The 12,686-nt window shown below is 46.9% G+C and overlaps 1 protein-coding gene across 2 annotated transcripts in view; it reads right to left on the bottom strand.

The window, feature by feature from the left end:
- The window catches only part of ltbp3 (latent transforming growth factor beta binding protein 3), a 40,472-nt gene that overhangs the window by 20,811 nt on the left and 6,975 nt on the right, over window positions 1-12,686 (bottom strand). For both annotated transcript variants that reach the window (XM_030362058.1, XM_030362057.1), the window contains exons 2-4: window positions 2,170-2,442; window positions 1,711-1,874; window positions 446-551 (exon numbers count right to left, since the gene is read on the bottom strand). In XM_030362058.1, coding sequence (XP_030217918.1) covers window positions 446-551; window positions 1,711-1,874; window positions 2,170-2,442 — 543 coding nt within the window. The remainder of the gene's footprint in view (window positions 1-445; window positions 552-1,710; window positions 1,875-2,169; window positions 2,443-12,686) is intronic.

Raw genomic sequence — 12,686 nt, 5'->3', positions numbered from 1 at the left:
AAAGAGACAGAGGCGGAGATAGAAAGAGAAAGAGAGAGAGGGGGAGATAGAAAGAGTGCCAGGGAGAGATAGACAAAGGGAGAGAGGGAAAAAGAGAGAGGGGAATATAGAAAGTGAAACAGAGGGGGAGATAGAGAGATAGGGAGAAAGAGAGACAGTGAGAGAGAGAGAGAGCGACAGAGGGGGAGGAAAAGGAGAGAGAGAGAGAGAGAGAGAGAGAGAGAGAGAGAGAGAGAGAGAGAGAGAGAGAGAGAAAGAGGGAGGACATTTTGACAAACAGACAGAGAGGGTGAGTGAATTGGAGAGGAAGGGAGAAAGCTAGAGAAAGTGAGGGAAGAAAAGAGAGAAATAAGAGGAAAACAGATGAAGCGAGTGAAAAGAGTTGAGTGTAGAGTTGTTACATACACACACACATCTATCTATATATATAGCGTGGGGGACTCACTTGGTAGTTTGGGGCACTGGTAGCACTTGTTTTGCCCCCAGGAGTTGCCCACGCTGCCGCAGCAGTCCTCCTGGTTGGTGAGCACCGGCAGGGGGGTACTGTTACACTGCACACCCAGGGGGAGAGCCAGGGGGAGACACAGGGGGAGACACAGGGGGAGAGCCAGGGGGAGACACAGGGGGAGAGCCAGGGGGAGAGCCAGGGGGAGACACAGGGGGGGAGCCAGGGGGAGACACAGGGGGGGAGCCAGGGGGAGACACAGGGGGAGACACAGAGAGACGGGCAGAGACCCAGGTCACACAAGGAGCTCGCACATACACACATCTGATCTGATCCACTGAACTGGAAATAGGATCCAGTTCAAACTGGATCCTATTTCCCAGGATATACCACACTAACTAACGTCCACACTAGCGTTGGTCTTTGAGAGAAAAACTTCTGTTTTCCTCTTCCTCAGTCCACACTAAAGCATCGTGTTGGTCCAGTAAAAACAGTAATCATTTCCTCGCCCCCAAGTGTATGCATTTGAGAAGGCCGGTCTCATGTTGCAGCTTAGCCCAGGGATAAAAGTCCGAATTAGCTTGGACAGCAGTTTGAAAAACACTCCTGGAAACCCTATGGATGGAAAATAATGGTTGATGTAGCTAGTGTAGGGGAGAAATGGACTGACTTGTTAGAACTGAAGTATAACGTTTGAAATAGTTGAATGTAGTTGTTAGATATTAGAGATTTTGTGTAGTTCCATGCTAAGGGTTAAGGCGGTTAAGGTTAAAGGATTTGGCTAAGACCCCAGGTCAATTGTTGACATTGTCTATGTCATAAATCCGTCCGTGATAATTCAAAATTCTGAGTGCAGAATATTTATTTTATTTCATTGAGCGTACCGGATTACATTTGTGTTGCGTCTGCATGCTTCCTCAATCTATCCCTCTCCGCCCTTCTGACTTCAGTTTCTTCTGTATAGTACTCGGATTCCTACAAGTTTGGTGGATTGGTGTCGACCAAATGGTCCTCTTTCATAAAACTCTTCAGCGTATGAGTCAGACATTGTGAAATTAGGGAATTGCTGAATTATTTTGACAGCGTGCAAATGGTAGCCTAACACAGCCTAATACAGGCACAATCTTCCAAGGGATCAAACTGGGGCAATCCTTTAAAATAAGAAGAGTCATGCAAAGTTGCAGACTGCGACGAGTCATGGGAAAAAGTAACAGAAATGCAAATTCAAGGCCTGTTTATCACTAATGCATCTGATTGGTTCTCACGGCTTGTTTGGGCGTGGTCTCCTGGAAGCACCGCCCCTTCGGCTTGTGTCTCTGCGTCATCATCCGCGTCACGGTCTTGCTGGGGATCGTGATGTCTGATTGGTCCAGGGGATGGATGACAACGGAGGTGTCGGTGTTGTGGTGAACACGCACATTGATCTGCACTGAAAAACACAATGTCAACCAAACCAAACCACCAGGCTTAACCGAGGGAGGGATCTTGTAATAACAATGACCTCAAACTAGTCATCGAATACGTCAGAGAGAGCGAGAGCGAGATAGAGAGCGCGCGCGCGAGAGAGAGAGAGAGAGAGAGAGAGAGAGAGAGAGAGAGAGAGAGAGAGAGAGAGAGAGAGAGAGAGAGAGAGAGAGAGAGAGAGAGAGAGAGAGAGAGAGAGAGAGAGAAATTGATTTGACTGGACTGGAGCCTAACAGAGTGACTCAATGAACCGCGGGTACCTTCTGAGGAGTGCGCCCCCCCCTGGGCCAGAGGGAGGGTGAAGACGGAGTGTGTCAGCTGGCCACGCCCCAGGCCCGACTGGTCACCCTGCTTCTTCCCGTCCGTCTTCACCGACACGGGGTAGACGGGCTGCTTATTGCCCCACGCCGCCTGGGCCTGCTGGCTCTGCTGGCTGGTGTACTGGCAGAGCCGACCCGTGAAGCCGGCCGGACACTGGCAGTGAGTCCTGGAGCCGCACACGCCCCCATTCAGACAGGTCAGAGGGCACACCACTGGAGGGGGAAGACGAGGAGGGGGACGGGGTTGAAATGGTGAGATTCTAGAAGAGGGGGATTCTAGAAGAGAATAATTGACAGACGTTCCTAGAGAGGATTATGTATGGAAAGTGGTGGATCGATTCTAGTAGGAGGATTCTAGAACGAGGATTCCAGAATGGGCAATCAAGCGACGAGATCGATTTTCTAAATATTCTAGCGAAGGATTCTGGAGAAGATTCCATCCATGAGCCATTTTTTGGAGACGTTTCAGGAGAATATTCTTGAAGTTAGATGACAGAGATAATGTTTCAGGAGGAGGATCCAAGTGATGATTCTAGAGATGATATCCTCAAAGGAAGCTTGTAAACAGAACATTCCGAAGAATAACCAGGAAAGGGGTTTGAGGGAGACAATTCTAGAGATACAATGGAGAAATCATTCTAGAAGGAAGATTTCTTTATTTTTTGCAGGATTACGAAATCCAATAGAGGATTCTAGAAGCTCATTGGGTCCACAGTTTAAATGGACAAATGGTGGAAGAATATATTTTACCATATATAATGGAGAAATATATTAGATAATATCTGCCACATGTAACCAACACATCTGTTGCATTTACAGTAGTGTTGCACGGTATAACGATACTAGAAAGGTAACACGATACCGTCACGCAAAAAAAAATACGATACGCTAATTCTTTGAGTAACGATACTTTTATAAAAAAACGAACACTTTTCTTTAAAAAAATGAGAAAATATGAAAGCAAAAAAGACTTTGAACGGAAGGACTTTCACACAAGCAACATCAACTCTCAGTCATACTCCTTGCACGCAGAGGCTAGTCAGCGGGCGTGCCCCTCAGCTCGCACTCAGCCCCAGCAGCAGCAGGCAGTTCACTGAGCGAGTGAGTGAGGCCATGTCCACACTAACCCAGGTAAATATAAAAACGCACATTCGCAATGTAAACAATCTCTGTCCACACTATCGTTTTCATATCCTTTTCGGAATGGTTTGCCTCCACGTTCCACGCTGAAATGATTTTGATTATTTGATTATAGTTGTGCGGAAGGGCTAAGATTTACCCAGGTTAGTGTGGACAGGGCCTGAGAGGCAACGAGATGGCGACAGGTTCGGAAGGGCTTGCCGACATTCCTCGGCTTGCGGAGAAAAAGACGGGAGAAGTGAAATATGGAGTTATTGTTTATAATGGATCAGAAGTGTCCATGTAAACGCGGCTATTGAAACTCCTGATCCGATTAGATTTCTAATCGGAATAGATCTATTCCTATCATGCAAATCCGAATATACTATATATGGCATTTACAAAAGTGGTAGGCGTACGTCCGTATTTCTCTCACGCACAACCATTTTGTTTGTCTGGACTTATATGATATATGTAAGGGATAATGTTGCACAGAACGCCGGTCATTATCAGGAAAATAAGCCCAGACAGGGCGAACCGGACCCCGACGCGAAGCAGAGGTGTCTTGCTTCGCCCTGAAAGCTATTATTTTCCATAATGACCGGCGACGTTCTATACATTTTCCCGCTAATTACACGGCTCCTTGCCAAAACGAAACAATATCTTCACACGGTGTGTCTTTTTACATTTACCATTCGTAGTGTTGATCAGCAGAGAAATAGTCTGCCAAAGACGTTGATGTCGCTTAGCAACCGGACACGCTGGGGTTGATAAGTTACCAGACTACTTGTGGAGTGGTAAGAAAGACATGAATCAGGCAAAAAATCCACTTCCCTTGACAGCGGTCTAGTTCGGTGTGCATGAAAGTACCAACGGACCAATTGTGAACTACTGATGGCTGATGCCATCTCTCTTAGTTAAAAAGTAGCCTCACCCAACCCAAACCAATCAGAATAAGTGTATACATGTCGATTATAGCGGACTACACCACCTCTTCTATTCCGCATGGAATTCCATGCCGATCAGAAAATTGTATTCCGATTGAGGCGTATTATATATATTAATACGCATCAATCGGAATACAATTCTCTGATTCTGTAGAATTAATTTATTAACGTAATTTGCTCAAAAAGCAGGAAAGGACCAAGCTGCTGAAAGTTAAACCATAGTGAGATGGAAGTCATAATTTTGGTATCGTGCACCACTAATGTACAGTACTGATAAGGTGCGCAATATGTCTCAGCAGACCTCAATGGTTTCCAGAGCTTCATTCATAAAGTCATACTAGCAGAACCACCAATGGCTTTTCCCCAAAAAATTCACTTCGGATCAAATCCATGTGAAAGCCTGTCGGGATGATGGATTAATGGGCAGAACAGGCCAATTAACCGGCTTAGTTCGAGAGAAGAGGTCGGCTGGGGTCATTTTGACAGGGTTTTACCATCAATTTGGAAGAAACTTGTGGTCACCAGCGTGTTTCCAACTGATTTATCGGCAGCATTGGATACTTGGGCCCCAGCCAACCAAGGATGAGGAGATGGAGGAGTTTTGCGGTAAGGAGCGGAGAAGAAAGGAGAGGAGAGAACAGCAGAGTTGAGGAGAAAATATGAAATATCAGGGGAGGAGAAGAGAAGACATGAGAAGAGAAGACATGAGAAGAGAGGAGAAGAGAAGAGTGGAGGACAGGTTAGGGGAGGATAATAAAAGAGAAGAGAGAGGAGAAGAAAGATGAGGAGTGGAGAGAGGAGAGGCCGGGAATGGAGGGAAGAGAAGAGAGGAGAGGAGAGGAGAGGAGAGGAGAGGAGAGGAGAGGAGATGAGAGGAGTGGAGAGGAGAGGAGTGGGGAGGAGAGGAGAGGAGAGGAGTGGAGAGGAGAGGAGTGGGGAGGAGAGGAGAGGAGATGAGAGGAGTGGAGAGGAGAGGAGTGGGGAGGAAAGGAGGGGAGAGGAGAGGAATGGGGAGGAGAGGAGTAGGGAGGAGAGGAGAGGAGATGAGAGGAGTGGAGAGGAGAGGAGTGGGGAGGAAAGGAGGGGAGAGGAGAGGCCAGGAGTGGAGAGGAGAGGCCAGGATTGGAGATAGGTGAGGGGTGGAGTTGAGAGAGGAGAGGAGATGAGAGGAGAGGAGAGAGGAGAGGAGGAGAGACGATAGAGGTGAGGAGTTGAGTGGAGAGAGAAGAGGAGAGAGGAGAAGAGAGTATAGGGGCGAGGAGAGGCCAGGAGTGGAGAGCGGAGGGGCCAGGAGAGTTGAGGAGAAGAAAGAGGAGAGGTAGGCCTCTCTGCTCACGGCTGAGCCAAGCGTGCACACATGGAAGTGATCAGGGTGAACTGCCAGGCAGTCTGGCCCACAGCGTAATGAGGGACCAGATCACTTTTATCACAGCGGGTACATCTTCACACACACACACGCACACACACACACACACACACACACACACACACACACACACACACACACACACACACACACACACACGCACACACACACAAACACACACACACACACACACTCTCACACACACACACACACACACACACACCCGCACACACACTAAAGAGATAATCAGCCAAACAGGACAAAAGTATCCCAATAAAGACATACACTGAATAACAAACATGGCAGAACAGGGTTTAGAAATAAAAGTTGTTTGAGGAAAGTATTGAAGAATGTATTATTATTTTGAAATTGACTGACTTACTTACTGCCCTGAATGTTAAACTAACCAAATAATGCTCGGCTATTTTACTGTTACTCATTAATCTAGGCTTGAATATGTTTGCTGTAACAATTCAATTCGATTCACCAATCACCAGAGACACACATCAACAGTGCAGTTGTATAATATATAATAATAATTATAAAGAAAACATCTACGAGAGTGGAGTATTCAAGATTTTGTCTAGATAATAGGGAATATAGGGAATCATCCAGAGAAAAGATTCCACTGAGAAGATTCTGTAACAACCAGGATTCCATCGGATTCCCATTGGTCTACAGCTTAGTGTCTCTACAATGCCTAAAACACAAGTGGCAAGAGAATGAACACCTTCCAGCATTAAAGGAGATCAGAAACGCACATATCCACGGCGAGGGGATATCCATCTCACTGATATCCACTGTGAGCTGAGCCTTGGCATAGCTTCACCTCCGTGAGCTTTATATACACGTGGTCTAACCCTGGTAAGCAGGTAGCAGCATGCTGGTGGCTGCCAGGGTTGTGGTGGGGGTGGCGGTGGAGGCCAGGGGCTAGCATACAGGAGAGACTCAACCCAGCGAATACTCCAACCTCGCGCGTCTCCACCGCAGTCCGGGGCGTACCACTTGGAACGTTAGGGGAGGGAAGGAGCAGCCAGGGCAAGGGAGTGGGTGGTAGGTGGTGGTGGGGGTTGGCGGTGTAAAATTAGGATTGCAGACGCAAAAATAAAGGGAGGAACCGCAAGAGAGAGACAGGGGCGGTAACCGCTACTTTCCAAACGGGGATTATGTAGGCTAGAGCGAGGAGGGAGAGGTAGAGCGCGTAGGAGAGGTTGGAGCCCAGGAAAGTGTCTGTTTGGCAGGAAAACAGTCAGAGTGAGATCAGACCATCGGACAAAGGGAGAGAGAGAGAGGGAGAGAAAATGAAACCACCCCCGATGTCTATTCCAGAAACTCACGATATGCGGCCGACTGGCCGTTTGATAAAAGTGACAGTAAAGTGACGATTACAGGGTTTGGGAATTCCTTTGTTACAAAGTGAGGCTGAGAAAGGTAAAAATACCAAGCTAGTGGAAAGCTGTTTTTTTTAAGGTTCATTGTCTCTACTGAAGAGACAGGTTTTCAAAAAGATGAATACTTTCCATACTTTCCAGTTTGAGGACCAGGTTTCCAAAACCCGGCTCAGGCTTACATGGCAGTTTGGAACGGGGATAGAAGGATGGTTTCCGCTCTACATGTAAACACACCGATAAGACGTTCTGGGTGGTTTCAGAGACAGCTACTGCTTAACGCACCGTCTCGGAGCCTACGCAGTTGCAAAGCTGGGATTTGGGATGCGATTGGCTAATACGCGGTTGTCATAGCGACGGTTGATACACGGTTGCCATGGTGACAGCTATCACAGTTTGAGAGGGGCTTCCCCGGCACATCGGAGGAAGTGAACTACAGCTTCCGACGACACCGCCGCCGCCGCCGCCGCCGCCATCTGGCCTAGTGCAGACGCCGGGGAACCCAGGGGTCACAGCACACTCCACCGTACACTCGCTCTCTGAAACCATGCGCTTTTCTAAAAACAATCCCGTAATTATACAGGCTCTTAATTGCTGTGTCACGGTAGACATCTCATCGCTGCGGCCGTCACCCTTTCAGACACCAGTCCATCATGGCCACGCATGCACCCACGAGGTGTCATTTATACTGTACACACTGTATCTTGAAATTTAATTTTAATTTATTTTAGTTCTTACATGTTTTTGCAATCTTCCTATTGAAAATAAATCCTTCCTTTGAGTGTAAAAAAGAAGCCAAGCAAACAATTGTAACCGTAATTATTTTACATAGTAGTTATGTTAGCTAGTAACTATGAGTAGATGGTGCTTGTGTGTGTGTGTGTGTGTGTGTGTGTGTGTGTGTGTGTGTGTGTGTGTGTGTGTTGGCATGCGCTCGTACGTGTGTGTGCAGGTCCATACATGTGTTGGTGTGTATGTGTGTGTGTGTTTGTTGATGTGTTGATGATACTATAGTTAGACGGTGGTGAGATAAGGGGACAGACGCAGTGTTGAGCCAAAAGCTCTTGGGAAAATCCTCCCTGAAATGAAGAGTGATTTTTAACCTTCAGGGTTGATCTTCCCTTTAACAACTCCATTAGCCCAATCCTCTGTAATTCTTTGCAGAAAGTTTTCACAGTCATGGCTGAAAATCAAATTGTGCTAATGTGAATTTTCCAACTATGAGAGTGAGCCTGTGTATCATCATTGACCAGGTGCATTCCTTACACTCGGGCCGGTGTGTCATTAAAAGTGTTAGGCAGGTTGGGTTCGCCTGGTGGTATGTGCAGCCAACAAAGTTGGCTGGTCGTTGGCTGGTTGTGGTTTGTGAGGTTTATTGGTATTTCTTAAATTCCATACTAAAAAATGTCCATTGAATCTGAGCCAATTCAAATGAATTCATAACTGCCAGCAACTGCATATCTGTCTGCCTTTCTGTCTGCGTGTACCTTCCTGTCTCCCTTGCTGTCTGTCATTTGTCTGTGCACCTGTCTGTCTGCATGCTTATCTGTCCGTCTGTCTGTCTGTCTACATATTTGTCTTTCTGGTTGTGCCTGCATGTCAATCAGACCGTCTGTCATTGTCTATTTCTAACCAATCCACTGGAGCCCTCCTGGTCATGATTCAGCAGTGATGGGTCCTGGTCGGGATCAGGAGGTCCGACCAACGGGACCTCAGGGAGACGTGGGTGGGAGACAGAGAGGGAGAGAGTTCCAAACGTCTAAAAACAGAAAGAGTTCCTTCCTGGTAACGTCATGTTTCAATTCAAATCAAATTCGATCCGTGCGTCAGATGAGCGGTGAGAGCGTGGGTCGTAGTGGAGCGCTCCGGCGGCGAGCTCTCCTGCGGTAGGCTGAGGCACAGAGCAGGAGCAGTTGGTGCCGTGCTGGCCAAGTTGAAAGGTATCTCAACAATGTTAAGAGGACACATTACAACATATAAATGTTCACTGAGACAGTATGCAGAGAGAGAGAGAGAGAGAGAGAGAGAGAGAGAGAGAGAGAGAGAGAGAGAGAGAGAGAGAGAGAGAGAGAGAGAGAGAGAGAGAGAGAGAGAGAGAGAGAGTCTAGACAGGGGAGGCAGAGAGTGAGTGAGTGAGAGTTAGGGAGACAGAGACGGGGACACAGAGTGCAAGAGAGAGGTTGCTTTGAAATATCAGATGTCAAGTGAGTACAAAAGGGGGAGTGAGAGAGAGTGAGAACAAGACAACGGTACAGCAAGAATGTAAAAGCAGCAGGAAGCACAGTTTCCCTGGCGGGCGCATTGAGCCATGATATGTCCATAAACACACTGTAGCAGAGACGGAAACTCACTGAAAACAAACAAAACCTATTCCAGGGGGGGAAAATACCGTTTATCTGAATGAAGGAGAGGAGAAATACAGTGGTTGTCCGTAGCCTGAGCCGTGACCACCTGCCTGCATCTGTCTCTCTGTCTGTCTGTCTGTCTGTCTTTCTGTCTCTCTGACTGTCTGTCTATCACGTCTCCCCCAGCAGCGCACCGCTCAGTGCTCAGCCACAGCTGCCCCCGCCCAGCTCAAACATTCCCCTGTACAAAAAACAACAAATTATAGCTCTTAGGGCTCAAGTTCAAACGCCTCACAGCACACTGGGTGGAGAGAGAAGTGTTTGGGAAGTTTGCTTTCACTAAATACTGGAGGGCAAAAAAAAAGGAAAAGATCTTCCAAATCCAGTTGACATAACACCTTTTGGATTTTGTTTGACGGCGAGGCGGCCTAGTTCCTGGTATCCTTGTTGATTCAAGCAGCTCTGAATGTACAAATAATGTAAGAATAAGTAATTAGTCCTTCCGGTGAGACGAGGGTTCTTCCTCCAGCTAACGCCATCATAAAGTCGTCTCCCTGACTGCCTGCATCTCCCTGGCTGCCAGGCCCCCTTCAGGGACCCAATCAGAGAGCAGAGAGGGGCGGGACCAGCCTCTGTGACGGAGGAGAGATAGGCGTCTGTGACGCGCGGAGTGGCAGTGGTTGGAAAGTGCTATTATTTTCATATTTCGTGACGCGCTTCCATTTACGGTCCAAGCAAACCGCGGGCCCAAATACGCCCACGGCCCGCTAAGGCCTGTGGGCTGGGAGCGGACCACATGGGAGAATACGGGGCCCATGAAGTGGCTCAGAGGCTTACAGAGCTGCCAGGCGTTTGGGACTGAATGACATAACAAGTAGTGGCCCTCAAAGAAAAAGTAAAAAAAAATAAATAAATAAAAGTATTACAAACTTGCAGGTCCCTTTTCCCGAAATATGCTCCCCAAACGGCCTTATGCTGCCTGGCTTCCCCCTCAGCAACACACGGTGGAGTAGTTTAGGGGGTTGAGTCGATTGACCTCAGTAATGGTGCCCAAACAATAATGGCTTCGCAAGCCAGAGTTAACAATGCTCCCAGAACACCCATGATTAAAGGAGCGTCAAGCACTGACGTCTCAGTGTTTGTGCTGTACGGGACGTACGCACACAGAGCCGTGGTGAGGGTGTACACCCCCTGACCGAAAAGGGTCCCGGGATTAAATCCTGAATGTCTGAGCCTTGAGCCAGATGAATGACCCCTACCTGCTCCTCTTAATGAACTCTGTCTGTGTTGTTTATTTGGATGAAAGTATTTGCTATATTAAAAAAGTTATTGGATGTGTTCAAGGCCAGAATAGTGAAGTCGTTTTAGTTTTGGAATCCCAACCAAAAGGTACTGGGTTTGATCCCCAATGTATGCACATTTTCCCTTCGAGAACTCCATTAGGCCAAACATCTGTAATCCTTTACTGAATGTTTTCACAGTCATAGCTGAAAATCAAATAGTGATCATGTGAATTTTCCAACCCTGAGAGTGAGCCTGTATATCATCATTGACCGGGTGCATTCCTCACGCTCAGGTCGGTTTGTTATTGAAAGTGTTACATGAAACCAACAAAGTATGTCTTTGGCTGGTTGATGTTTTGGAAGGTTACTGGTTTGGAATTGTGGTCGTTTTCCTTTCCTATTTCCATGCAAAAAATATAAATTGAGCCAATTAAAATGAATAAATGATATAAACTGCTTTATCTCTGTGTCTACCTGCCGCTCTACCTTGGTGTCTTGTTTTTTTTTCTACTTGTATTTGAATCTCTCTGTCTGGCCTGTCTGCCTGCCTATCAGTCTATGTTTGTCCCTGCTTGTCTGTCAGTAAGTCTGTCATTGTTTAGGGAGATTTGAGCTCCTCCTATCCCCTACTGGTACCTAAATTACCTGAAGTTAACTCACATTGCTCTGCATGAAAACATCTGCTGTTTGACTTAAATGAAATAAAAGCGAAATACAAAAATGCATGGATAGTGTGTAAAAATAGAAACAATAACTCAAATAACCGACAAACCCGTCACTGAGTCCAAGGGATCCAAAGTTAAGTGCTTGTTGCGTGTGAGCTTTTTTATTTGACATGTCAATGAAAAATGCATTGCGGTTTCCATAGCCGTGGGTTAGTCCACCTCCACCCCCCCTTGTGGCAATGGCATGGTTGTTTTTGGAGCGAGCGAGAGAGAGACAGATAGAGAGAGAGAGACCGAGACAGGGACAGAGAGAGCGAAAGAGAGAAAGAAATACAGAATGAAAGACAGAGCAAAAGAGAGCGAAAGAGAGTGAGACAGAGAGGTTGGGAGAGAGAGCGAATCAGAGTGAGAGAGAAAGTCAGGATCTTGGCAGAGACGTGCATGATGTCATCTAATGACCGTCTGCTGAAGCTGAGAGGTTTAGGGCAGGAGGAGGAGACCTCTAGGGAGACCAGGTATAGAGATCGCTGACAGTGATTTTGCAGGATTGTGACGGACACCTCACCAGGGTATGGCCTGGCCCCGCCCCACCACCCATTGAACCAATCACACAACTTGAACTTGCCCAGAAGACAAACCTTGACTCTTCTGGGTAATTTCAAGTGGTGTTTATAGGAACCAAACGGAGGCCCCTAGGGTTAAGAGAGCGCTGACAGTTGTGCTATCCAGGAGTTATGTGACAATACCTCCCGGTCTATCTTATTCCCCCCCCACCATCATAAACCCCACTGAGACTTGACCAGAGCTTCACCTTTGACCCCTGAAGCTACATCTTCCGCCTCCTGAACAAGTAGATTAGGAAGTCCAAGATTCTAGCTCTGGTCACGTCGAGCTTCTGTTTATTAGGGCTCTTTATTATTAACTCGTGGAAATTTGTCTTTGGCTTTAGAGATACATTGACTTATAGCTGTAAAAATCACACACACCCAAAAACTTCCTCAGCCATGGATTATAATACAGGAGATAATGTAAATAAATAAGAAAGCGGACCTGCAATAATAAACCGTTGGGAGTGCTAATAATAAACAATTATTAGCCAAAGGCGTGGTTAATAGTGTGGAATAGCCCCTGAGTTTGAAGGTCGAGGGGGCTATTTCCCACTATACACAGAGCCCACTATTCAAGGAGCCTGTTAATTGTTTTAGTATATCACACGTGAACACTCCAAAAATAATCAAGATAACACTTTTGCCGGGATTTAATTGTTTTTATTAGCGTGACGAGACGACCGTCACGCGCACTCCCCACAATATCCAGAGTTTGTGATCTCTATCATGGGATATT

The sequence above is a fragment of the Gadus morhua genome, chromosome 7 (genome assembly GCF_902167405.1).
Source record: "Gadus morhua chromosome 7, gadMor3.0, whole genome shotgun sequence".
NCBI lineage: Eukaryota > Metazoa > Chordata > Actinopteri > Gadiformes > Gadidae > Gadus > Gadus morhua.
This window is presented reverse-complemented; position numbering and strand designations above follow the sequence as displayed.